Source organism: Merops nubicus, unplaced genomic scaffold, assembly GCF_000691845.1.
Source record: "Merops nubicus isolate BGI_N331 unplaced genomic scaffold, ASM69184v1 scaffold12023, whole genome shotgun sequence".
Classification (NCBI taxonomy): domain Eukaryota; kingdom Metazoa; phylum Chordata; class Aves; order Coraciiformes; family Meropidae; genus Merops; species Merops nubicus.
Window position 1 is genome coordinate 13,940 of NW_008600993.1, and position 27,760 is coordinate 41,699.

The 27,760-nt window shown below is 39.5% G+C and overlaps 1 protein-coding gene across 1 annotated transcript; it reads right to left on the reverse strand.

Moving 5' to 3' along the window:
• Window positions 1-336: 336 nt before the first annotated feature.
• TRPV3 (transient receptor potential cation channel, subfamily V, member 3) lies at window positions 337-16,090 on the reverse strand. Its single transcript, XM_008937861.1, has 17 exons — window positions 15,972-16,090; window positions 12,614-12,718; window positions 10,967-11,053; window positions 10,069-10,226; window positions 9,233-9,409; window positions 8,882-9,022; window positions 8,030-8,310; window positions 7,119-7,295; window positions 6,221-6,379; window positions 5,652-5,753; window positions 5,019-5,092; window positions 3,927-4,092; window positions 3,376-3,442; window positions 2,731-3,002; window positions 1,803-1,915; window positions 1,094-1,164; window positions 337-431 (listed from the first exon to the last, which is right to left on the reverse strand). Exons 1-17 carry the CDS (start codon window positions 16,088-16,090, stop codon window positions 337-339), a joined length of 2,364 nt encoding a protein of 787 aa, XP_008936109.1.
• Between the last annotated feature and the right edge of the window lie 11,670 nt (window positions 16,091-27,760).

The window sequence follows — 27,760 nt, forward strand, 5'->3', positions numbered from 1 at the left end:
ATTGGGATCACGATGATCTTAATTTTCCTCAAAAGGAAGAACTATCCCACATTTGACCTTTTTTATCCAACAAAAAGTCTAGAGCCAAGTTTGAGTAGTGTCATGCAAACTTGGACAGCAACGGTTTTCAAGATGCTCTAAACTGAACCAGTGAAATAGTCCTTTTTTTTAAAAAAAATTTAGCTGCCTTGATTAAGTGGCTCAAAGTCATCAGACCGTTCCACTGAAAGTTTGTGTTCCAGCTGGTTACAGCTGTCCAAAATATCAACAAAGCTTCCAGCATCCACTGCTGATGCTTTTAACCTTTGGAACGACCACATCTGAAATACAGCACAACTAAACAGAGGTTTCAGGCAAATCGTCCATTTCTTCAAATGTATTCAGGGTGTTTTTGCTATTAGTTCTTGAGTTATCTTGAACTTTGCTTGGATCTGAAAAAAAATGCATTATAAGCAAAAGAGGATATGGTAGAAACTGTATAAGCCAGATCAAAGCCTTGCACATCTTTTTTTTTTGTTAAACATACATTTAAACAGCAAGTTGTCAGTTTACTACCATATCTTATACAGAAATTTTTCTATCTGCCCCTTTTCATGATTACTGAGCTCAGTCTACTCGTCAATATAAATGCTAATTGGCTCCAGAACAAGCTTCAGAACAAGTCTCCCAGATCCTCACACGTCCCTATCATGAACTCCGACTGGCTGCCAGAAGGACATCTGACACCTCCACACTAGGTCCCTTCTCTGTTCCACTCCCAACACTGTCAGCAGATGGGTATCTTGAATTCCCTGGTCAACATTCATGAAGGCAAATTTGTTATCCAATATATATCACAAAACAAACATGAATGTTCTAGGATTAAAGCCAGCTGACTGTAGTGCTGTCAGGTAGAATCAGTCTGACTTCTTGCCAAAGTCTGTACTGCTGTAACTATTTTAAAGACTAAATGTTCTTTATGACAATTTTTTCAAAATGTTTTCTGTCTATTAGTAAGTTCCCTGGCCTTATACCATTCAAATGCCATAAGAGAATGTAAAACTTGGATCAAGCATAACTGCTCAGAGAAAAATAAAGTAAAATTCTGCAGTACCTGTCGGCCCTGGATCTTCATTAATAAATGAGACATGTGTTTTCCACTCGGTCCATTTCACTTCATTAATCCTGTTTATATCATATATAAGTTGTATTATTAACATGTATTCTCTCCCTCCCAGCTGTACTTCCCCCTTTACTTCTTTATTCCTTTGTGGAACAGCCATATTTTACCATTAACACCTGCTTTGCTAGTACTAAAATGCTGAGTGTCTTTTGTAGCATGAGGTACTACACAAGAATCAGAATAATACTAAGGCTACTTTATAATCTTCCACAAGTATGATCTTGAAATTCATTTTAAACGTTCAAGTATTTTTCATAAACCAACATAGTAATATATTTTTTAATATAGTAATCATCAATTAACAATTTGAATATACTTTTAAGCTAACATTCAAAGGAGATTATGACAGTGACATTTCCTGCAAGCAGACTTGATGCTTGTACACTAAAAACATATCAAGTTAAAAATCTGTTCTTATACCCAAAACTTTCTACATACAAACCTCTATAAATTTTCGTCTTTTAAACAATTGGTCACAACTAAAAAAGAAATTGGATTTCTGTACACCTAATATAATCCATAGGGTTAGGCTTGATCTTGAAGGTCTCTTCCAACCAGAACAATTCTATAATTCTAAGAAATAACCTTGAAGACACATAGAAAGTGGAACTGATAGCATAGGATTTTAGCTTTGCTTTACCTTAAACACACTCTGGTGTCATTTTCAGCCACTTTACATCGTTCTCCCAGTTGGAACTTTTTCCTCAAACATTTTGGTAAGAATTTTTCAAATTCCAAAATAGTTCTGGCTCTCTATTAACAACAAATAGTAACAGGAGTATAGTTAACCATACTCAGAATGGTCTCATTTCAGAGCATACACAGTTTGCAGGCTCCGTGTTTCATCAGAACATGTCATGTCTCCATCCACCATCCATAACCAACACCAACAGCAAATTTTATGGCATGCCCCTTCTTTGGGTGTGCAAATAGGGAGGTCACAGTCTTCTCTAGTTGCCCCACTGCAGAAGGCATCCTCAGAGAGGAATCAAGAAATCTCATACGAGACCCAAGGTTTAGGCTTTAATGCTAAGACACCTTCATGCAACACCCCACCACAGGGCTACAGATGTAACCTGTAGTGGGATGCTGCCCACCACAGAGAGCTGCCCCAGTCCCAGTGATGACTGTTCTAGATGCCAGCATGGGACAGAGCTGTAGAAGACCAGGCTCAGATAACGATGAGAAACTGGAACAAACTCATGCACTGCTCAAAGTCAAGGGACAGAAGAGCAGAGCACCATGTGTTAGAGATTTCCAGGCAGATGCTGAAACACTTTCCTAGTGACACACTGAGGGGGATGAAAGACAAAGGTATGTGACAGTGCATGAGGCTGAAAAATCCAAGTCACAAGATTACCTTTAGGATAGTGGTTAATACTAAAGCTGTTATGATACCTCAAGACTAAAATGACTTATTTCCATTATTTGCATGCATACAGAAATGGGGATTATCACTGTTAACACCAAACCTGTTTTGCCAGCATGATAAATCACCATTGGTGCACCTCAAAAGGTTTTAACCATTGCATCCATACTTCACTAAGCAAACTGACTCACAGACAAACCTGGAGTTTCCAGATGTGCTCACTCTCTTTAGAAATATCTTCCACTGTTTCTCCCATTAACGCAATCAGCATGTTAAAGAGAAGAACAAAAGTCAGCACAACAAAAGTTATGAGGAGCAGAAGAAATAGGACAGGATACTTTGAGTTTTGCTGGATCTCCAGATCACCCAGTCCCAGGGTGAGCTTAAAAAGATCCATCAGAACAGGTCCCAGGCTGTTGTTGGCATGGCATTCACCACCATCTTGGCAAGTTTCAATCAATGCAGCAAGAGCTGAGAAGGAAGCATGAGAAAATTTTAATCATAACAATGCTTTATGTACCCATGGCATTTTATCCTAAAGAATTCAAAATGCATAATAAAGAGCTAGAGCTGCCCAGCAGCAGACACAGCAGCAGCTAGATGACAGATTGCCAGGAAGCAGAAAGAGACCACATCCAAATGAAATTGCAGGCAACTGAGCAAGAGCCAAATTACTTATCTGTTCAGATAGTCTCCAGACAGTTCAAATCTCTAAACTTGGCTTTTTAGTATCCAGAAGAAGCCCCAACATGAGCTCTCATCATGACAACAGGGTTCTTACTCATAACAATGCTAAAATTGTCACTCACACAGAGCACCAGTGCTTTTCTCCAGTAATATTTACCTACGCCAAATCCCAGCAAAAACACGATATAGACAACTAAAAATTTTATCACGTCGTGCAGGATGACCTACAAATTAAATTAAACACTTATCAGAAATGAAAACTGAGAACTAGTTTTATGCTTGTGAAGCCTGCAGCTATACACATGTGGTACACACTGAAGTATCAGATTGCTTTCATGAAAGGAGCAGGTTGTAGACTCAGGGAGAAGCCCAGGGAAGGCTTAGGTCTGATTTTTTTATCTCATGCCTGAGACCCTGGTGTGTTGTCCAAGGGTGACTAACTCTGTACAATATAGGCATTACTACATCAGCTGAAAAACACAGGTTAATTACACATTTAAATGAATAAAATGTTTATTTTAAGATATAACTAGTTTCTGCTATTAAAATTATATAGTACATTCTGCTGATATAATACATATGAAATGAAAAGAAGGAATTTTAGTATGAGCTATAAAATAAAGCTAAATTGCTGAATGTGCTTGATTGGGATTGTATCATAACTAAGCATTGTGACAAGGCAGGGAAAATAAAGAGAAACAAACTTGCCTTTTGAATCATAACACTGTAAATGCCCATGGACTGGAAACCTCTGGTGAAATAGAGCATATTAGCCCATCCTAGGGCCATTGCCAAAACAAGACACACGAGGTGTTCTTTGTAGGAAAACAAGTACAAAAAGACAGAGAAGATCACAAGCAAAGCTTGTATAAAACTGTTAAAAAACAAACACACGTATGTAAAAGAGAAATTACTAGCACAAAAATAACAACATAATGGAAAAATATGAAAACAAGAATTCTTGGGGTTTTATGCTTCAGTTCTATTTTCATACTGCATTCTATTCTCCCATTACCATTAGAGTTTAACAATAAAATAACTGAGTACAGGTATTATATTAACATATTTGTGTTATATTTATTAAAGCTTATTTAAGTGAACTATTCTCCAAAAAATAGCTGATCAATAGAGATTTTGCTGACAAAGACATTAAGAATTCTTAATAGTATCTTTGAAGCCATTTAACTCAAGCTTTAGCTTAATGAATTTTTAGAATCATCATAGATTTTCCATGAACAAGGGAGACAGTAGAAGGTGCAATGTGCTGTGGTTGGATGTAGACCAGATTCTCAGCATCACAAGATCAATATCAGGGTGGTTGTAGGAGGGGAGGAGAAGCAGAGTTAAGCCACCTCTCTCTTTATTGATCTTACAATCATACACTAGAAATGAGAGGGATCCATCCACGCTTTAACCAGCTGAAGGGATACTCCCAGCAGTCAGCTGAAGCAGCTTTATGCCATTTGTCTTTCCTGAAGGAGTTGAGAGGAGCATGACACTATAACTGCTTTATTAACCATGTTTCTTAACCACATTTCTCAAGACACAGCAGCAGGAGAAGCTAAAGACAGTACTCTGCTGGAAAAAATCCAGTCTGTATGCATCAGCCCTCAGTATTGTTACCAAGCCCTGCAATCACTGGTGTGTTACAGAAAAGCTGCATGTGAGATTACATCCATCCCTCTAAAAACTGATAATCTAGAGGAAAAGTGAGCATCTGGCACAGGAGTACATTCTGTGACCATGAGATAGGTGTAAGAATTTTATATATAGTACAAAATATCCGCATGACAGACTTACAAGGCAAAGTGGAACCAGGCATCAGAGAGGATTGACTGCAGGTCTGAGGGCCGAAGCAGAAAGATGGCTACACTCTGTGCAGGCAGACACACAAAACACAGAAGTGGTGGTGAGAAAGCAGGCCTTGAAATTGATTTTTAAAAATAATTTAAGTTGGTCTTACAAAAACAGTCTGCTGTAAGACAACTTCTAGAATTAAAGATCTTTCTATAAGGTTGTAACTTCAAGTTTTAAACTTCTGTCATCTCTGGCATAATTTAACAGTTAGTTACTGGATTTAATTACTTATAGTATGTGGTAAAAATGATGCCATGTGGTTTTTTTCCCTGTTACAAGTTCTAATTCAACACTGGGCTTAAAGCCAGTAATATTTGTATAACTGATGTTGTCAAATAAAATCACTGGCCTGAGAATTTGAAAGGAAAAACTCATATTTGTCTCACAGAGCAATACAATTATATTCAAATATATATTCCTGCTCATTCTGAAAAAGTGATGTATTTTGCCAAAGACTTTTAGACATTACATGTATAAAGATATTCCAAACATATTTCCAAGAGCATCATCAGTGTATTCATAGGCTTAGAAAAATCATTAACAAATACATACCAAATAGGTAAAGAAAAGTCTTACCTCTTTTATGGCTAAAAATATTGCTCCTAACATAACCATCACCTGTCCTGATAACTGCAGCCATCCCACACCATGTGTTAGAGCCAGTGGATAAGGAGGAGCCTGCAAGACAGGTGCAAAATGAAAGACTGAGTACCATACTTGAAGGTTGCAAGGCCAAGGAAGAGGAAAGCTCAAGTATGTAGCTCTCTGGGTACACAATTCCTTCACTTTCACTGAGGGTTTTCTTCACAGTGAATTTATAGAACCAGCCTCCTAACATTTATATTTGAAATGCCTTAAGTTTCTTTTTTAAAACAAAATACCCTCCCCACACTTTTAGAAATTTAACAACCTGTCTCAGTATTATGTATTTGTATCTGGGGTCACACTCACAAAATGCAACATTTATCCCCTGTTACTGCTCTTCTTCCTTCCAGATACAAAGGGCCTGGCCACAGAGAGCCTGGTCTCAAACACAGCCAGCTACTCTGAGCTCTGGTTTTGGTTTAGCATTTTAAACACAATCCACAAAATCCTATTGCATTTTAAATCAGTAAAACTTGCTGAGATTAAGGTTCTGTACTCACTTGATTTCCATTGGGCCTGTGGTAGGAAACTAACGTTAATGTTACATTGTAGAGGAAATAAAACCAGCATGACATAAAAAACATGTGCCGTGCAAACTTCTTCCACTTCATTCGCAGGAGGGAATTCAGGGGCTCCAGTGTCAGCATTTCGTGACGGTTCTGTAGGAAAAAATGAAGATTTGAACTTGCTCCCTGCATGGAAACTGATCATTCCAGATGCCTGTTTTGTGTATTTCATTCAGCATCTGTCCTCGCTGATCTAGAAACACATCTATGCTCAGAGATGTGTCAGACCCTAACCTGATACAGTGGGACAGCTCTGACTCAGGCTGGGATGACCTGCCATGCTCCAGTAAATAAGGATGGAGCAAAAACAGTAAATGAACTTCTGGCTTTGCTTCCTGTGGAAGTTTTATGGCAGTGTTTTAATTCAGCAAATGTCAAATTTTGACTTTGAAAACCTAACGTTCAGAAACACCTAATAGTCATGCCTGTAAATGTTTAAAACTTTAGGCAGAGTACTCTTATGAAGTGTTTCTTTTGCTTGCTCTCTTCTCATGCACTATCTTAGGCAGCTGCCAGTGGCCATCCCATGGAGACAAGACACTAGCTTTGGTCTGACTGGCTGGGCCATATATATGTTCCCATGCAAGGCAAATTAGTGCTTCAAATGTAGAGAACCCACTCCCAAAATGCCTATCCCATGTTTCAGGAGCTGAATGCGTATTCACTGACAGCTGACAGCCTCCAGAGGTATAAAATTAATCTTGCTCCTGATCTGAAACTGAGATAAAAAAATTACTGTTGACTCTCTTACAAGTATTTCAGTCAAATGTAGAGAGTAACATATTTGAAGTGAGTGTACTGCTAGAAAAAAAATTAGGAATAGGTAACTTACACCAATGTTTGTATTATAGACAATAATTTCCAATACTGAATTGTCTGCAGTCGTATCTAGTTCTGTCAGATCATAAAGAGAAGATTGAACAGGACCATAAGCCCAGTCTGTGAATTTTCTTGACAGGCTCCTGTTAGGCTTATCTCTTATCTCTCTGCTCAGGATGTATTTCAGAACCTAAGACAGTAACAGAATTATTTGTAAGCAAATGTATTCTGCATGGAGAAGGAGAAAGCACATATACATACTTCCCAAACCCCTACCTTTAATTATCACATTTTCTAGAGTAGTGCAACTCAGTGTGTTTGTAATTCTGTTATTCAGTAAGTGTTGTTAGAGATGACAGACCTCTAGGAAATACATGTAGTATTTTTAGTGCCTCTGCATTTTCTGTCAGAAACATTTTTCTAAAGGCTGAAAGCACAATTTTTCAATGTGTTCACATTTATATCTTCCTTTAACAATCAACTGCTTTCTGAATTATCTCATTGTCAGTTCTTTGCCTCAATACAGTTGATTGATGAGAGCCAAATTCCACAGCAGCATAACAGAGCAGTTTTAGCAAGTTATCTGAAATTATTCAAAGACTGTAGAGGTGTAGTTCTGTAAGAACAGCAGCTTTCTGAGTTTCTGTACAACAGAAGGGTTTGCAAGGCTGTTTTTAAACAGCATGTGTATTTTGTACAGAGGGGGGTTGTTAGAGGGAAACCTTGAAGGGTAGAAGCAACGTTGTAATTGAAATATTTCCTTCTATGTGGAGCAAAATTAGTTCCCCAAATATGACTGATACATAGCACAGCATAACCAATGTGGAAAACTACATGTTAGAACACCAACATCTGAGTACATGGTTGGCCTTCACTCTTTCTCCATACTTAATTTCTCTCAGATTTTACTGAAATAATACCCACCTCTAATTTCCCAGTTTTTGCAGCTAACTGCAGTGGTGTCAAACCCTCCTTATTCTTTGTTGTTTCCAAATTTCTGTCTTGGCTTTTCAACAAGATCATATCATACATTCTGATTACAAAGTCATTCTGGGTTTTAAAGTCCTCTGCCACAGTAACTAATGCATGCAGGATATTGTTTCCCCTGGAATCCTGAGAAGTGATGTTAGTCCTGGTATTGTCCATCAGCAGTTCAATTATGTCTGGTTGATTGGTACATGCTGCTAATGCCAGTGCAGTTTCACCTACAAAATTATAAAATAGAACATGTGTTCATGTTTTATTACAAGCATTCAAATCATGTTGTAAAAGACTGTGTTAAATATCTTAATATATGAAAGCACATTTACATATTGATTGTATCTTGATTTATAAAAGCTTAATCTGCATGAAAACATTATTTGGAGAAAATCTTCAAAGTCAGATTTGCTACATTTTATTTGCCCTTTACAATATTTTGCTTTGTAAATGCATTTACAATTTTTTTGGTGAATGTTTTACAACTATTTCTGAGTGTTTATAATACATTGCACTCTGGTGAGTTACTTTTACTAAAAGTACTATGCCATTTTTACACCTTGTGATGCTAGTTTCCTCAAGTAGTCCTTCCCTTGAAAGTCAATTCTTTTGTGAAGCTATTTAACACCCATCTCCATCTTATTCTAGTCCCCTCATAGTTGATTTATGTCAAGTATCTCATTTGCCTCTTCCTCTGTGAATCTACAGTAATGGTTCACACTTGCCTTCCTTACATACTGTCTTAATTGTTTGGGTATTCTTTCCTAGCTTTTCCAGGAAGATTGTATTTCCACTTACCAAAATAAAAGCCTTCATGCTTGTGTTTGGGATTAAAAAAAATACCCTGGGCATGAGCATTGACATCAGCTCCTTTTTCTATAAGGCTCTGAGTTATTTCATATTGTCTTCTTTCAATGGCAATATTTAGAGCTGTCTGGCCTGAAACAACAGACAAAGATTTTTAGCACTAAATGTCTTAAACACATTATAAACCATTAATGATGTTTCACAATAGATTGCACTAGTGACACTGAAAAAAAAAAAGTTGGTTTAGGAATTTAAACCATCATTAGAATGTTTGAAGAAAACATTACTTTTACAGATGGTATATTTAACCATATACCTGAAATTGGTATCAGATGGCAATACCTTTATATGCCTCTTCTGTGTATGCTGCATTGACAAATCTCTCCAAAATACCATTTTCTTCTGCAAAGGACAGCAGCATATTCACTATCTCATGTGTGTTTTGATTGATGTTCAGCAGAGCTTTCATCAGACAAGTTTTGCCAGTATCTGAAGCTGTGAATTTTTTCATCAGATAATCTGCAAGAGTGAATTTTGAGATTAGATCATCATTACTAATTATGGAAATTATTTCTAATCTTTTATTTATTAAGGGTGGCACCTGAGGGATGTATATGAACGTAAATGATTTGCCATCACTCCATCCTATTCACTTTGTATTTGAGCTATATAAGCTTAGTGAGATGATGCAATCAGAGGTGTGGCACTAATTGAGAAGGTAGCCAATGTACTTGTTTTTTCTTTTGTACATCCCACTGCCAGGATAAGTCTAGAGAGACACAGAACTCTTGCCTAACTTCCCTGTCCATTCTAGCATGCTGCACACATCACAAACCCTGTCTGTGCTGCAGTTTGACTGTGGTTTGGATAGAGACATCATCTCTGAGTCCTGTGCTGCAGAAGGCTAGCTGTGGGAATAGAGTGCAGATGGACATACTGTCTATCATAAGGAACAGACAAATACTCCCCAGTCTTGCCTCAGAGGCAGCAAGGAGGTGACTGACTGAATGCTTTAAGCTTTCATTTGGAAACAGAAAATGTGACATACATTACACTGCAAATAAGCAACTGCAAATTCACAGGCAAGTAACTGCTGCACAGAGGTATTTCCAGTTTTAGACTACACAACTGCTGCCAGAAGAGAGAAAAATCTTCCTCCAGGTAACTCCACAGCTTACCTGGCACAGTCATGTTGGTGCAGGCGTTTGAGCGTTCCTTCAGCTCTGCCAGCAGACACTGCAGCTCCTCTGTGCTCCCCTCAGAGACTGCCCGGAAGATGTTCCTCTTCAGCTTCTTCCTGGCACTCCTCTGCTCAGGGCCTTGAGACACATTGGCACTGAATTATAAGAAATTAGAAGGAAATTGCTGATTCAATTTACTGTGTTTTATTTTCTATGTAAGAGAAGAAAGAAACAGAATTACTAGCCCCAGACTACATATACCTGCCCTGCTTCTATATGTATCTTGGTGTGGATCTGTCAGACTGTTTCTGCATATTGCTTATTTGCAGATAAGTGGCTATTGAGAGTGGCTATATTCTTAATATAATAAAAATGTATATCTTTCAAGTAATGTTTTGCATTTTTTCCCAGTTTATCCATTCTTCTAAAACAAAGACTAAGAAATACTTCTCTGACCTGTCCACAACTCACTGACTTCAGTGCCTGAAGTTACCCAAAGCTGCACTCCAGCTCTACCCATCCCACTCATAGCAGAAGATCATTTTTAACCTCTGACCTTATGCAACTTTCCTGATCATACTTCATTCTGGAATAAGAATGATTTAACATTTTTCCCCCTGTCAGAAATACTCCTAGCTCATGGCTAGTTGTGCATGGCATTTAATTCCCGTGTTGTTATCTAGGAAACAGAGATTATATATGACAAATCCTCACATTAAATACAAGATTTGAGAAAAGTAGAGGCTAGAGTTGTGCATTTCAAAATTTAATTGCTGAAAAATCAGAAGTGTGTGACCTTATTTCTGAAATATGGCAGGTAAAATAAGTAAACCTAGCCTATCATAGACTTAATCCATTGAAAGTGTACTAAACAATACTTCATGTCTCCACTCACCAACAACTGTCGACGTTTGGGCTGTATTCAGTCGCATCATCCTGAAGAGACTGTGGGGAATCCATATCTTCCCCATTTCCAGATGCACTACAGAAAAGAGAAAAGCTGAAGTGCTAAGTCAGGAAGATATTGGAACACATTTTGGGAAAGTGCATGAAGAATCAGTCAGTACTAGGAAGCAGTGGCTACAGTACAGCTGAAGTTAGTCTGATCTGACATTGTGCTTTTTAATTCTATCATTTCATCTCCCCTGTGAGTTTTAAAGTGAGTGGTGAATATAATAAAACCTCGTGGGTCTTTTAATAAACAATCATTATGAAAGTAACCTGTTTTGTGTTTTACTATGTTATTTCATTACAATTCCTGAAACTCTGGGAAGTTGTTTTTTGTTTTTTTTTTAAAAGATCACAGCTTTTTATGCATCATCCTGAACACTTGAAGTTTATATCCTTCCTTTTCACATGCCTCATCTGTCATCTGCTACAAAACAAGTGCTAAATCAGCAACAGAACATGGGTTGCAAACACACAATGAAGGTGAATTACCTCAAGATTTACTACACAGCACACTGTAGGGAACTCAACAGCATTTTGCACCTGCCTTGAATGGAAGCCTCAGCCAGAAAGAAATTGAGATCTGGGCCCCAAATACATATTTAGATCATAAATGCAAAGGATTTCAATGGCATTGGTATTTTGTAATTGCTATACACTATTTCCAGACATTCCTAAAAGCAGATTTAACTTAAAAACTAATTTATTAGAATTTTTCTTACTTGCATTTTTGCAAGATTTGATTAACTAACTCAGGTTAATTATTTAGGGAGTCTAAACTATTAGCTATTGAGAAAACAGATGGACAGTAATGCAAGGATTCAGCATTGCTCTGCAGACATCTCCCCACCCCCTTGAAATACAGCTGGTAGCTCAGAGTCCATTCTTATTCAGTCTATCACTTCTCTGCAGAAAACCGTGAGGAATCTGGTGACAAAGCCCACGTGTGTCTTGTGCAGGTCAGCCCCTGCATGACAGAGAGAAATCTGGATACCTCTCCTCTGAAACCAAAATAAGACTGTCAGCTCATTCCAAAAAGCTGACCAGACATCCAATGTACACAAAAACATTTGGGCATTCTGGGGTTACACTAAATTTGATGTGTATTTCCCTTATTCATAATTATTGGCTGTTAGTACCCCAGACATTTTTAAAAATTAAGTGCATTCTTATCAGTCAAAATTTTTCTCTATTCATTCAGCATAAATGGCTGCCTTTAAATATCTCAGACTCAGCATCTTTATGTTGTTTGATTGTTAATGAGCAGTAGAGGGAGGATGTCAGCACACAGCTGGGAACAGGGTTTGCTGTCTCTCCTAACACATCATGAATAATAAGCTAAGATAAAAAAAAGGACTGTACTGATTTTATTCAGATCTGAGGCCTGATTTATTCAGTGTAAATGACAGCAGGAAACTCAGAGATAAGTCATTTAGCAACAACTGACCTCCAAAGGAGTTCTGCCTTTGAAGTGACCAAAAGCTACCAAAAGCCCTGTGAAGTTTTAGCTCTGAAGTCTAAAGAGAAATAAGGAGTAGCTGCTGAAAATAGATATATTTGCAGCATGACTATTGCATAAGCATCTGTAACTTACCATGGACGAATGTTTGAATCCATTGGTTTTGAAAACACAGGTGGTGAGGTATTATTTGGAGTTGCATTGCTTTCAAAACCATCAATCTCCAGAAAAAAATGTGAGCTGTTGAACACAGTGCATTTAAAAAAATATTAGTAAAAAAGCAAACTCAGGGATAAAATAAGCAAAGCACTACATGTTCGTGCCTAGGACAAGGCTGACAAGTCATATTCTCTGGCATTATACCTAATAGGACACTGGAACAGAGGCTTTTCTACTTTCCCCTGGGGGAATCCCAACCTCCAACACTGTGCCCGGCACTTTTACGCTGGCAGATGGGAAAAAGATACCAAGATATTTTTAGGACACATGGCATCAGATCTTGACATGTCTAAGCAGCTACCCCAGCAGCCTAAAAACAGCCTTGCATCCAGCTTGTGTGCAAACAGCTAAATTAACACCAGACATCTATTGAGCAGCCATACATGCATGCACACACACACACATGTGCATTTTCATCTACTGCATTCTAGTCCCTATTTCTTCAGCCAGGAACCATCAGGACGGATAATTTCAAACCCATCAGCAGTGATATCATTAAGTCAGAAAGTTTGAAAGGTCACATGCTAAGTGACATCAGGCATTTCTACCATCTGGGGTTGAATGTGTAATCTTACCAGTCAGTGCATCACATTTAATTATCTATTTTCCCTATAAATAATTATTATTATTGATAATTATTTCTAGGGGAAAGAAATGAAACCTAAATCCCCACAGAAAAGGGAACATGAGAAGAATAGGAAGATTTCACCCCTTAAAAGTCTACAGAGTTGAGAGGCAAAATCAATGGCTTGGTGTTACTAAATCTCATTAAAACTTTGCTCCATTTCAGCAAAGACAGAGGAGTTTCAGCAGTGGATGATGTGGCTCCCACATGGCCTATTGCTCAGAACTGGTCTTGCACTTCTAAAATGTTCCAGCAATCACCTGGAAAATGTTTCCAATTCACCTACTATTTCTTCTAACTGCATATTCCCAAAAAAATCCTGTTGAACTAAAGTACACATACTTACACTGAAATGCAGTATGTTATTAGGACACTAAAGAACAACCCAGTGATATCTGCTAAAAATAGCATGATCTAAGGGCTCTAGTTCATCCCATCTTCCCATGGCTTGGTGAGCCAAATGTTAATTCACCCCGTGTAGTTGTTTAAACTTATATAACCTCTTAACATTTGAGATGTGCCTGTGAACATATTCTAAGCAGGCAACAAGTAAAATGCCACTTCTGGTTAGCAGGACTGTGTCCCTGAAACTACTTGGGCAAGGGGTGCTCTTCAGGATACAGGAAAAGCCTAGACAGAAGCAGGACCATTGTCATCACTTCTGCCAGCTGCTCCAAGTCACTGCTGCTTGTTTCACTGGAGTCTGGACTTGGCAGAGAGACTGAGTGGAAAAAACATGGGTTCATCCTGCTTTTTTTTGCATTCCCTGAGCCTGAAATACAGGGGCTGTCCCAACATGCAAACATTTGTTGGAGGCTGCAGTGAGTGCCCATCAAACCAGAAGCACCAAGCTCTAGGCTCTGCTGGACCATCTCACCTGCCCCTGGCTCAGCACCAGGAGGGGATGGTGCACTACAGGCTGATGTCTCAGAGCAGCTCCTGCTCTCCTAACACTGTGTTCATGCTGAAGATTTTGGCATCCAATAGATGTACAGCAGCTATGAACTGGACCCTAATTTGAAGGCTGACATACCTAACCTCTCCAGACATGTGGGTTATCTGAGGATACCATGAGTTTAAAAAAAAAACCCACTGTGCAAAGTAGGTGGGCAGTTGCCAACAAATACCCAAGTGCTTACGTGGCCATGGTGCAGTCTTAGGAACATTGCCCACAAACATAATGAGGCTCTGACAACGTTGGCAGCACTCCTCCCAGCCTGCCTGTTGGTTTTCCTGTACTTAATTACATACTGTTAGTCCACCCAAATACCAGGGCCTTCAAGAAGGGGAAGTCTTAGTCTTTTGAGAAAGTGCATATTGCAGCCAACACATTTTGTCAAGTGAGAAATGGCACCTGTGGAAGTGCACTCACTGCTCACTGCCACAGCAGAAGGAAGCATTTGAAGGCAACAGAAGTACAGCAGCACAGAAACATGTAATTAATACAACACATTCAACCTCTCCATTACAATTCACGTGATCTCTGCTCCTTATAGTACAGGAATGTTGTTGGCCACACCCTGAGCTCTTGTTTGAGAGGTGGGAAAAACCACAAGGTTACTGTTACTGATGCCACAAAACTGAGTGCGAGATAGGAGTTGAAGTGAGAAGTGGTGTCTGAGTGTCAGTATTTGTTGTAACTCACAGCCTGCCATGGAAATGCCCCTTTTTGAAGTAATGGGTGTATTGTGAGCTGTTCAGAGACCTTGTCTGCCCCTCACGCAAGCAAAAAGCTTCTCTTTTTGGATTTAATGCCAGAAAGACAAATTGGCAGTGGGTCTCAAAGAGCTAATGACACCATTTCTGTGGAAAGTGATTCCTCTGATTAAGAATTATAAATGTCAGAACAGCCACAATTGCCTAGGACTTCATAGTTCAAAAAAATTGCCATAATAGCTAGTAATTATCCACAGAGTGAAAAGTTTATGAATGAAAATTCATCCTCACTTACATTTCACCATTCATATTAAATACAAACCCTTAATCCTTTTAATAATTCTCTAGCATAAATTATGAATGAAGGTGAATATTTTAGAAAATAAAATAATGAAGTCTTGTTCATCAGAATAATGAAAACTAGAGTGAATTCAGGTTTCTGTTTGTGATAGCATTTTTCAAACCTCCTGCTCTCCCAGCTACCATTTTTCAGTTCACCTCTGCCTCTCCATAATCTATCACATTCCCACGTAAGACTAAGTTTGAAATGCTCCTTTCTTCAGGCCAGCATCTCTTACATAAAACCTGGGATACTCTGCCATGCAATCTCTTTTTAAAAAGATCACTCTGCCTTCTCCTGTTGAAACCCTGACCATCATCAGACCACATTCTTATAATCTTATATAGAGTGGATGCAGAAAGCCCAGCTGATATGAGACACAAACTTAAAAGACCAGTGCCTGAGTCTGATGTCTGCAGGATAGGGGTTAAATGTTTGTCTCATTAGGGTAAACATGTCACATGTCTATCTAACCAGGACACTCTTCCACTTCTAAACAGCATAAGCAGACATTTTTTTTGAAGGCACCTCATCTTCATCAGGTCTCTCCATTCATATATGCAGCATGAATAAAGATGTTAGAGATATTTCAGTGCAAATACCTACTAAAAGAGATAAACCAGGGAGTTTTAGTGACTGAGCTAGAGTCCTACCTTTTCTTTGTGGGAGTGCTTTCAGCTGGCTTTTTCTCTTGCTGGTTTGAAGAGGGAATACCAGAGGGATTTGTTTTCTTGCCCATTAGTGGAATAATTTCGTTGTTATCTTTAATCATGTTTCTGCAGTAGAGAGATTCACAGTTACTTCTGTTCATTCGAAGAAAGCAGAGACCAAATTGCCTATTTACAGTCTCTTCACATTTAAGCACACAAATCCTGTTATTTTTTAAAAGGTTTTTCTTTTTTCAGTTATTAAGCACATACAAGCCATTTTATGTGTCAAGACTGGAGGGCTGTAACTGATGAAATTACATTCTAAGAAAAGTGTCATTAGAAGTGATACCATAAATCCAGGAGAACCATAAATTTAAGCATGGACCTAAATTAAACTGAAAGGAGTCTGTCAATCACAACAACAGCATATGTTGTTTAGAGAAACAAAATGAGCCCAAGGACTTTTATGAGTAGCCCTGAAATTTGTGCATATTTATCCAAGACAACTTCAGTAAAACAGTAAATCCCAGGAAAATCTGTGTAACAAACACAATGTGTGAAGGAAGGTTCCAGATGTGAAGGGTAGTGAACACAGAAAAAGCCCTGAAACTTCACTGCATTAGAGTAGCAGAAGCAACAAACAGACTGAATACAACACCCAGGCTGAGATCAGCTGAACAATCACATGGACAACATCAAGGACTTGTGTTCAGGTGCCACTTTTCAATATTTCTTCAGGGAAAATGAAAAAAGGGACTCTCTGGGATGGGAATGATCACCAGCACATGACAGAAGGATTTTAATGCTTGTTATCTGCTTATAAACACCCACAACATGATTCCTGTGACTAATAATGAATAACTATCTTCCTGTTTCTCAGCATAATACTCAAGGGCATCATTTTAAATCGCCAACGATAACTTGAAAGCAAGAAGGTGAATTCAGGATACTTTGAAATTCATTGAATGTAAAAATAATAAGTTTTATGAGGTAACAGACCCATTCCCAAGGAAATCAGGGGAGTGCCCTCCACACCCAAGGACAAACGATAAAGATTACTTGCCTGCAAATCTGAACAAAATGAATTACACGTTTTAAATCCCCTTCCTCTACTTTTCTTAATGTGACAACTGTACACACAAACCTTCTACTCTGGTCACAGTGTTGTCAATGTCCCTTAGCACCAGAATTTCTTCATTATGGGACTATCAAGACACAGACAGCAGTTTGTGAAGTGTGTTTGAAAAGACATGACACCTGGTATGAGAGAGGAGAAAGACATATCAAACACATTGAAAATTTCCCACGCATAAATAGTTACTGTTTATGTATTAAGAGACTTTTGTTCAAATATCAACCTCAAGTACAGAGACATGAGAATTTACAGGGCCCAAACAAGTGTAAAGTGCCACTGTCATTTTTTGTCACTAAATGGAAGAAAAATCTGAAATACTGGAAAGTAATTCCTATCTTGAAAAAGGCTGGATTTAAAAACAGGCATGAATATAAATAATTTTTTATGTTTTCTACCATTGGTAGACATGTTCACACTAGTGCAGCTCAGAAATACGTCTGGTTTGGATGCATTTCCTAAGAATTCACAGAAATAATTTGTAAAGGCAAGTATGACTTCCTTGGTAGACTTGCATACAAAACACACTGCAGTAAATGCACAGAAGAACTCATGTGGATATTACACATTCCAGGCAGGAAAAAGGGTTTTGTCTGTGCCTTTGGAAATGCTGTTCATGTAGTCTTCAGACACATGTTGTATCAGTGAATACCCTGATAAACATTTAATCTTAACACAGGTAAAACAAATGACTGTTGTCTTGCTCAGTTCATAAATAATTCTGCTATTTATTGCCTACCAAGTACTTTAAGAATACACAGTAGTTTATGAGCAAAGACATTTCCATTCCAGAGGAAGAGGCAAATGTGATACTTGACATAAATCAACTATGAGGGGACTAGAATAAGATGGAGATGGGTGTTAAATAGCTTCACAAAAGAATTGACTTTCAAGGGGAGGACTAGTTGGAAACAGAAGAGGAGGTCAAAAAGTGTGTCAGGAAAAGGAGCTGCCAAGTTGAGGGGGCATAGCTGGCACATGTGTGACATTGGAGGGGTCAGAGAGGGATAGGAGCAGCTGGCAGAATAGCCAAGGTTAAAATCTCTAAAGCATACAATGGACACAGGAAGAGTCTCCCATTTATGAACGATGCTGGAGCTGCTCATGTATGGAAACCCATCTCTGTGTGGGCCATCTGCAGGGGTAGCAAGTCAAAGCCCTGTCTGTAGCCAGTTTTCACCACAGAGATTTTAGCAATGACTTGTGAGCAGGCTACATCACTAAGGAGAGATTAAAATAGTCAAAGGCAACACTGAAGTTGTATTGGATGATGAAGCACTACTGAACCATCAGTGATTTAAGAAAACAATTTGAGAAGGAAAAGAGGAAAGTTTCACTTTTGTATAGATGGACAGCAGCTTTCAAAAGCACGTAAGAGATTTGATTGGGTAGTCTCAGCTACAAAGATTTTTAAGTGAGATCTCAGTCTGCTCAAGTAAATAACTGCAGGCACAACAGTAGAAGGACCTTGCTGTAGTGCTGAGGTAGCGTCTGTTTCATTTGTAATCACGATTAATTGCATGCTTAGATGAAAACCAAGCTAGGACTTTCATCATCATCATCTTCCAGGACACTACCATTTTCTGTAAGCTATGATATAGAGAGAGAAAAATACTGCAGCTGTCTGAAGAATGGCAAATCCTAAGTGCTGTGGCTTACGTGATGTGATAAGCAGTGACGTTTTGCTGAAACTATTTTCTACTCCCATTAGCTAATTAATTGCTAGTTACAGGCCACCAGAGAAGTGGCTTATTTGAAGTGGGCAGTGAGACAAAAATACTGCATTGATGTATATTATTAAAAATTACTTTGAAGAGGACTTCAAGTACTCAGTATCTCACCTCCTGTGTGCTGGGCATAAGAAAAGGGCATTTATCTGTAAAGGTGAATGGGACTCTGCCACTCCTCCAGCAAGTGGCACCCCACACTGTCACAGACCCACCTAGTGCTTATCTGAGAACAAGAAAAGCCATACACATCTGTATCTCCACAGCTCACTAACACTAAAAAAAAAGTGGCTAAAGTGAGAAGCCTACAAAAAAATCCCCACACAGCTGTGTGGGGTCAAAAGCCTTCTCTTCTTCCTTAGGGGCAGAGGAGTGGAAGTGACTCCCAGCAGCCATCTCTTTCACAAGATCCTCCAACATCTACAGCACAGACCATGGTTCTTTCCAGAACCTACAACCTAATTCTTACTAGCTCATAAAAAAGAAAAATCTCCTCCCTGAGGGGAAAGATGATAAAACTTAATTTTTACTTGTGCTTTATTTATGGCATATGAATCCTATCAGGAGAAAGTTACACTTGGTAGAAACTATTTCATCTTTCTGTAAGATTTTTTAACTTTTAAGAGGCATTCATAGACATCAAGTGCTAGCAAAAAGTAATTTTCTCCTTTTCCTATGAACGTTTTTCCTAACTGACATTTTAAAAGACTCTAAAAAGCAATGTTTTTCTCTGGAGAAAGTATTTTATGATTATTTACTTGCCCATCTCTGAATTTAAAATAAAAAGAAGAAATTTCACTGAGCTGAAATAAAACTATTCTACTTGGCTAGGTATTTTACTTCCAACAGTCACTACAGTAACTGCAGCTTTCAGTGGAAGATGTATTATTTAAGTTTGCCTTCTATGATGTTATCTTTTGGATCTCCTTGACACAGAAACTAGGAAGTGTAACAGTGTGTCAGGTTGACAAATACAAACAAAATTTGGTCTGTCTTTCTTCACTTCTGAACACCCAAGGAATCAGCGTGGCATGGCTCAGGAGAAAGATTTACAAAGCAGAAAAACAGAACCAAGCACAACAGAAAAGCATTCTCCACTTGAAAGATAGGTTTAGTCTTTGTCTCTTGAAGATTTCACTCTCTACAAAAGCATCACAGCTCCAGCAAACACCCACAGAGGCTCCCAGAGAACTCACCCCGCTTACGAAACCTGCATTTCGGCAAAGACGAGGCGCCTCAGAGCTGTAGGAACGAAGCTGGAAGTAGGGGCTTGCTGATGCTGAGACCACATCCAAAGGAGCCAATCTGCCAACCAAGGAAAACTATATTCAAGCTCAGAACTATCCTAAAAACACCAAGCCGCCCTTCTTCAGTCATCCGGTTTGCTCAGCTTTGGGAAGCACAGCTAAGCACAGCGCCGGAGCAGCGCAGCCTCGCAGGGTTGGCTACATCTGAAATTAGGGAGCAGAGAGAAACTTGCTAGACAACAAAGTCTTTACTTCATAGCTGCCAAAGTGGGATGACACACACGCAATAATTACACACTGAAATATTACTGAAGCCGAGTCGCTCACGGATGACTTAATGGCAGCAGTGGAGTATCTAAAGCGATCACTGCTCAGCAGTTTACATACTGTTTTCAGAAGAAAATGGTTATGCACATGCATTTGGGTTGTAAATGACATCCCTTTATGTCATGCTTAGTGTATTATATATTACAGAACTATTCAGAAAGCACAAAGCAAAACCGAGGAAACAATCATGCTAAGTGCTCCAGAAAGCACAAAATGTTGCTGTTACTTTGAAAAAAAGGAGAAATGGCCTTAGAAAAATCTTACACTTGGACAGTGATAATGCCAGTGAAAGCATGGTGGGCGTGTTTAGATCTTTCTCTGAGAGTTTTTGATGAATGCACACCCTTAGGGTCTGCAAGAACACAAACAGGCATGTCTCACATCAGCAGTACTGGTGTTACTTCTTGCTGTGCCAGCTACAGCATTTTTCAGCTCTGCTAGTTTTGAGCTGTTGAGCAATGGTTAATGCAGACTTCTGGTTTAGAACATTACAGAAGAGGCACCTTAAGTTGTTCTGTTCTTTTTATAGAGGCTTTCAATTATCACCAGAAATAGTACATTTAAAACTTGTATGTCTTTGCAGTGAAGGCCTAAGAGATGTACTTACAGCTGCTGATCTTTCCTTGAGTAACAGATAAGAGTTTAAGGGGAACTATGCAGGCCAGCAAACCAAGAATCTTTCTCCAGCTCTAGACAAAGAAGAAAGAATCCAGTTTACGGGTTTTTTTGGTAGGAAGTAGATTGAAAATTTGGAAATAAACTCGTAAAATATCTTAGGATATGAAGACCCAGAACCAGACATTTTAATCTGAAGATTATGGTTTTAAAATGTCTCTACAGACTGCAGGTGAACTCCTCCTGTTCATCAAGGAGGTCTCTTTAAAAACAGAACTGCTGGGTATTACATTTGCCTCAAATCTACTGTGGAGCACTAGGCTGGTTTTGGTAATGAATCAGCTTCCCACAGGCAGCATGGTGAAAAGGGCCATGCCTAGGCCAGTTTGATTTGCCATTAGCAGACCAAAGCACACATACAGCTTTGCCCAACACAAATTTATGATGATATATTCCAAAACCTGTACCAGGAAGTGTGGTTCACATCTTGTCAAATGACTGTGCCTAAGCTAATATATGCTGCAGTCTAGAGTCAGCTACTTTGATGGTCTCTTACCTGCTGGTCTAACAACCTGGAATAAGGACTGGATACTGCCATTTAATCTTGCCTGGGAGAATATCAGCTTAGTTCTCAGCACAGACTCTGAGAGACTGTTTAATCAAAGTGACTCTGAGGATGGAAATATGAAAATGGACAAAGTTAGATGAAATCTGGGTGAAGGTGCATTTGAAGACTCTTGCTTTAACTCTTGTATCAATCATAGTAACAAGACAGCTTAAGACATTCTTCTATTAAGGAGAGAAAATGAGTTTGGCAGCAAGCAGTACTTTGAACTCAGAAATTAGCTAAATCTGAAAGCACCCAGATCTGTGTGGTTTTCCATAATATAGGACCCACCAGTGTGGTCTCTTTATAATGTAATGGCAGTTAGCCAAAATATTAAAACTGGGACAAGCTACAGCAAGAGAGTCAGAGCCTGGTTTCAAACCTGCCTCTGAAAAGGTGTAGAAGTTTGTACGAGCTGTACCAGTGTGCACACACAAGAATTACACTTCATTCTGTCTGTTCTCTGTTAACAGCTTCTTGTTCCATTACGAGGCCAGCCTTGACTCACTAAACCTCAGTGTGGCCTTTTTGGTGCAGTTGTCAGATTTGGGAAAGGTGAGCACAGACTTTTTCTGTCTTATCTTCCTGAAAACAGGAAAGAATGTCACGTGCTACACAAGTGTGGTGAGCCTGGCCTGAGCTATTTTTAAGAGCAGACTTACGAGTCAGGAGATGAGAGGCAGAACTACAGTAAGTCACAGCTGTGCAAACATTTTCTTATAATCATTAGTCTGCTTAACCTTTACATTCCCAGACCTGCTCCACCCTGAGATTTCTGACAAGGCCAGCATTTTTCAGAGGCCATGGAGAGTTTTGCAATAGGCTCTATCGTGGCTATACAGACCATTTTATAGAGGTTTATTACAGTTACCAGCTGCTTTAGTTATGAACAGAGATGCCATGAAGGTCAGGACCATTACTAACCAGGCATGCGTCTCCTACGAACAATTATTTGAAAACATTAACTTTAGATAGTCTGCACAATGCAAATAAGCTGCAGAAGCATTATTTGGCATTCATTATTTTGTTTTTCTAGCAAGTGTTAGACTCACTAGAAACTAAAATGAGCAAGATGAAGGAAACCCCAGATGGAAGGGATTGAGCATTTGGAGATCTGCCATCTGACATCAGCGAGTCAGAGCTGCAGTTTCTGTTGGTATATGACATGATCCCAGTCAAACTTGAAGTTATTCTGATTTTATATTTAATTCTGTGATTTTCAGTACCTCAACAGAAAGACACTAAGGAGAAAGCCATTGTCTAAACAGCATTTTTAACATGAGCAGGTAACAGCAAGGACAACAGTAAATCACTTCTTGTCAGCATTCCATTCCCCAAGCTCCTTAAAAATAATCCACAGCCAAAGTATTAAACCACTGCCTGCCAACTACCAGTAGCAGCCCAGCTCCCCTGAGCATAGCATTTAATTGATTCACAAGAGTCTTTCATGACTTTTCACTGTGGAAAAGTGCATTTAAATTCTCTTTGTTTCTGTGGAAGAAGATTCAGAGCTGTTGATCTGTTGTGGGAAGAATTCATAAGATACCCCATAGACACTACGGTTTTTAAAGAATGTGCATGCATTTAATGCCGGCATTATAGTTTATACTGAAAAACCACATAAAGATTTACTTCTATAAGGTAAAACACTCTTCTATAAGACAGATAGTATCATTTTCCCATAATTTTTCCAGCTAACTTTTAGCCATATATATAGAAGGAAGTGGGAGAGAATAGGTGAGTCACACCAATATGGTCCCAGTGCTATGACAACTGGAGCTAAGAAAGGGTAATTTACTGTCTCCCTCTTGTTTTAAGGGGGTGTAAATGCTGCAGCTGTTCTGCAGGGGTGATGCTGTAGCAAGGCAAAAGTCCCCTGATCTTACTGGCTTGTTTGCTAGTATCAAACTCCTGATTCTAGGAGGCAGATTATTTTGGTACACACTCAGTCCCCAGCACTGAAAGGTTTCATGTTACTGATTTCTCCTCAGTCAATCACCATAAGCAGCCAGTTGTCCTCCTTGCAACAGACCTTTTTAAGTTCCCAGAAAATACTCTATCAGAAAAGAGATCTATGTCATCCCATCTTAAATCAACAGATTGATCTTGACCCTTAGCACTTTTTTCACTAAATCATTCCTTGTTCTATAGATTATTTTTTATCAATCACTATTTAGCTATTCTTGCTCTGAGAGGTAAAACATAAGGGACTTGGAGCAAAAGTCTGTAGCTCTTTCAGTACATTGCTTCAGCAACATTACCTCTAATATAATGCTCCCCTCATTCCTCCAGTCAAGGTCAAACTCATTCTAGGATCATATCTGTGTGCTCCTACACACATGTACAAAGAGCTTTTCACACCACTCCAGACAATTGAATACCACTTGCAAATATTTAAATAACATGCTCATAAATTTGAGGTAAGAGATTGCTTTGTGCAGCTGAGCAACAGAGAAATGGATCAGCCTATAAGTGTTTGACTATCACCTAACAGGAGACAGCCCTGGAGAAAATCATTCCAGGAAAATACTGGGCTATCACTCACCAGTTGGTGCAGTCCAGACTGCAGGGACAAGTCATCCTCTCCAGCAATATTGCTGTGCACATTTCCATAACATACATGTCTGGAGATCTTATTCCCCAGAGATTCCTGCCATAGAAGAACATTCCCATTCCCAAAAGGATAGAGAAGAATTACTGGAGCCTCCATCACTACAACTGTGGCACTATGCAGTTTAGGCAAATACAGAAGGGGAGCTGAGCATAGTACACTGAAGGAACAGCATTATCGTTGGGACTGTCAAATTTATCCAAAAGCCAGGCACCCTAATTATTTCCTGCTCCTCCAAATTACATTTTCTGGACCAAACTGAAGCAGCTTTCTCCAGCTGCAGTACTGATATCCTGAGACTCTTGCTCATCACAATAAGTAACACTGCTCTTGATACTCCTCAATTTATCTCTATTATTGTCTTCCTTTTTATACCTAAGCTTGGGAATAAGAACACTTATTTTTCTGCATCTGAATAGCACCTGGAATAGGAGTGCTCTGCTGATCCACGGCTAGAGCTCACAGAGGCTACTCTAATATATATATTAAGAACAAAATAGCAGCAAGGAGCCTGATCCAACATCTCAGCTGCTACCCACCCCCCCACTGGCAAAGAAAGAAAGCTGCTTTCCTTCCTCCCTTTTATACAGTTGATAGTGTGCTCACTTCCACCTGAATCTCTCCAGTTCCTGCACCTGTGGCCATTTCCCTATGCAGGGCTGGGCTGAGTTGTGAAAGAGTTGAAATAACACAGTAAAAATCCACTTCATGGAAGCTGCATCACTGTTTGACTTCAGCTCAGAGTCCTCCCTTCTCTCAGCAGTTACAGGGACCACAGAAGCACAAGATAATAAGTGATGGGAAGAACAATTCTGTCTCTTTTCCTGAGTCTCTTCCTGCAGCTGTAGTACTGTCTGTGTCCTTGCCAGTCCTAAGGCAAAATGCAGAAGTGTAAACCTACAAAGAACTTTTCCAGACATCACTCCATAGATGTGTGGGGTGTTGGGTACTTCTTGTCCCTGTGCTTGTGCATATCTGGTGCTGTAGGTCACAGTGGTGCAGTCACTGGGAGAGGCTCACATGGGTATGCAACCTGTTGAGGATTCTATTGGAATTAAAATAAAGCCATGAGACAGGTATGTTTTACTTCCACTGGCTCCCACTTCACAGCCACCCAGCAGGGTGCCGTGTCTCCTGCATGAACCAGCATGTACCACTTCACTGAGGTGGAGCACAGCCTCCCCTTGGCTGTTCTGAGCCTCACACTCCCAACTAGGTCAGGGTTGTTCTCCAACTATTTCAGGGTGCGTTTGTACCCTCAGTGGATCTTCAGTTGTGGTGCACAGTTTCTGTAACGCCGAGCAGTGCTGGGGAGTGAAGCAATCTGAAAATGCCCCAAGGAACACACCACGAGGGAAGGGTGCCCCACCTACCTGCTATGCTTGTTTTTTGCTCAAGTTTGTGCTGCCACTTTTTGACTCAAGTAGTCTTTGGAGGTGGATCACCAAAACTGGGGAGGAACCTTAATGAGAATAGTTTCAGGCTGAACTAATAGCTCAGTCATTTGATTTTAAGAACTTCAAGCCTCCCTTTGTAAAAGGAAAATATTTTTATCTGTATTATCCATCTAAATATGGGGAATAGTTTTTTCCCTTTCCTCATCCAAAGATCTGGTTAGACCTCTAAAGAATATGAAGGGAACAAAAATTCACTCACTATCAGGTCTTACACAGAAAGCTAAATTTTACATCAACTCTATCAGCATGAGAAATGCTCACTAACTATAAAATGAAGTCCCTGCAGGCCCCTTCCACTTGTTTGTCAAGTTCCTTCTGGACAAAGAGTGAAGCAGAATTGAAGGTGAACATCTACCAGTTGAAATAAACTCTCAGATATTTTGGATCCCCAAAATAACAGAGGTAAAACCTGCAGGTCTCTGCAGGTCCAGATGGCACTGGATCTATGTGATTACTGGGGTTGAAGTTTGAAACTTCCAGTTGTTCCCAAAGGGAGTTCTCTGAGCAGACACAAATTGTATGTGCTCCATAAAAAGATCATCTTTTCAGGTTACATTTTCCCTGTCTCAATTTCAACCCATTATTCTAATTAAAACTCCTTTTATTATGCAAATAATCTCTCTTTGTTAATGTTTGGTTTTCTGTTACTCAGTGTTTCACCAAGGTCTAGTTAACTGTTTCCATTTGTCCTTGCAAATCAGTTTCTTGAGAAACCTCTACCTATTTCCAGCCCTAAACTCCACTCTTCTGAATCTTTTTGGTAATGAGCAACACTGCCTTCCTTGTGTCAATCATCTCCTGTGCCAAGGAAAGACTCCTGGCTTTACCCCTCTGACTAACAGGAACTAAGGACACGATCCCTCTTCTGTAGGTGGTTCATTATCCGCATTCTCCTCTGGAATAAGAGGAACTGTCTGGGCCAAACCTACTGTGTCAGCTTGGAAAGAAATGAATTTGACTTAGTGACATGGCTTAAAACTGCTCTTACTGGCCAAGTGAGTAGGGCACTTCCTTCCAGTTCCTGTAATTGGGAGTTGCTGTGGCTGGCTGTGGAGCAGCCAGCTGACATGGCAATTCCAGGTGACATGAGGTTTCATACCAGCATTCGGGTGACTAAAATGTTGATCTTAAAAGCTGATTATAACAGTGACCGAGAAATACTGTTCTGGATGATGAAGTCTGAAAACCTCTGTGATTCTGTAAATGTACATGTCTCCTCATGTCCTCTCATTGCCTGCATATTGAAACAGGAAGTGTTAGTAATAGTGATGTAGCTCTGCCACAATATCACAAATGCATCAGGGAGAGACAAGTCCAATGAGGTCATTTAGTTAATTTCTCCTCCTTCCCAGACAAACAGGGTACTCTCCACCATGTATTTTGAAGTGCTTCATACAGTTTAACATATGATGTGGGAGAAATTTGGTTCACATTTTCTCTGTAGAAACTATTCCAGAGTCAGAAGTAATTCCAGTCAGTGTGGCGTGGGTGATGGAAAGCACTTCAGAGTCCCATAACCACATCAGAACGACTCAGGATGTCTATGCTGCATCTGGCAGCATCAATTAAGACCTCTTCCTCCCAGGCCCTAGTAAATCCATGCCTGTTGCCTAATGGAGCAAGACAAACTTGTGAGAAGTATCCTTCACTGCAAGAGCATTCTCTCTATTGCACCAAAACATAAAAGCTGGTGTTAAGTATCCAAGACCCTGGCTCACTCTGCATTGCTCTGAACACTAATTGATCCAGGATTTTTAATGTACATGGATTTTTTTGAGTTTGGAAGATTTACCAGAACAGTTTGTTGAAAAACACTGTATGAAATTCCTGTTGATGTGGCTCAGAAAACTTCAAGCACCAGGACCTGAGTCCACTGGCTTCATCCCTCCAGGCTGTGGTGCTGGCAGGATCCCCCATGCCTTGTAGCTCAGCAGCACTTGCTGGGCACACACTTTGTGGATTGTTGAGTACTGAGGACTCCAGCAAAGACACACAACTGAGTAACATGCTAGTGTGATATAGGTGTCACAGAAGAGTGACAGGATTAGCTGACAGAAAAACACAATTCT

Bases quoted from the DNA above. Each gene is read 5' to 3' on its own strand.
- TRPV3 (XM_008937861.1), bottom strand. From the start codon at position 16,090: ATGATTAAAGATAACAACGAAATTATTCCACTAATGGGCAAGAAAACA. The intron at 3,003-3,375 runs GTAAATATTACT...CTTCCTTCTCAG, and splicing joins TTTGCTGGGATTTGGCGTAG to CTCTTGCTGCATTGATTGAA. The intron at 432-1,093 runs GTACTGCAGAAT...ATTTTTTTTCAG, and splicing joins TGAAGATCCAGGGCCGACAG to ATCCAAGCAAAGTTCAAGAT.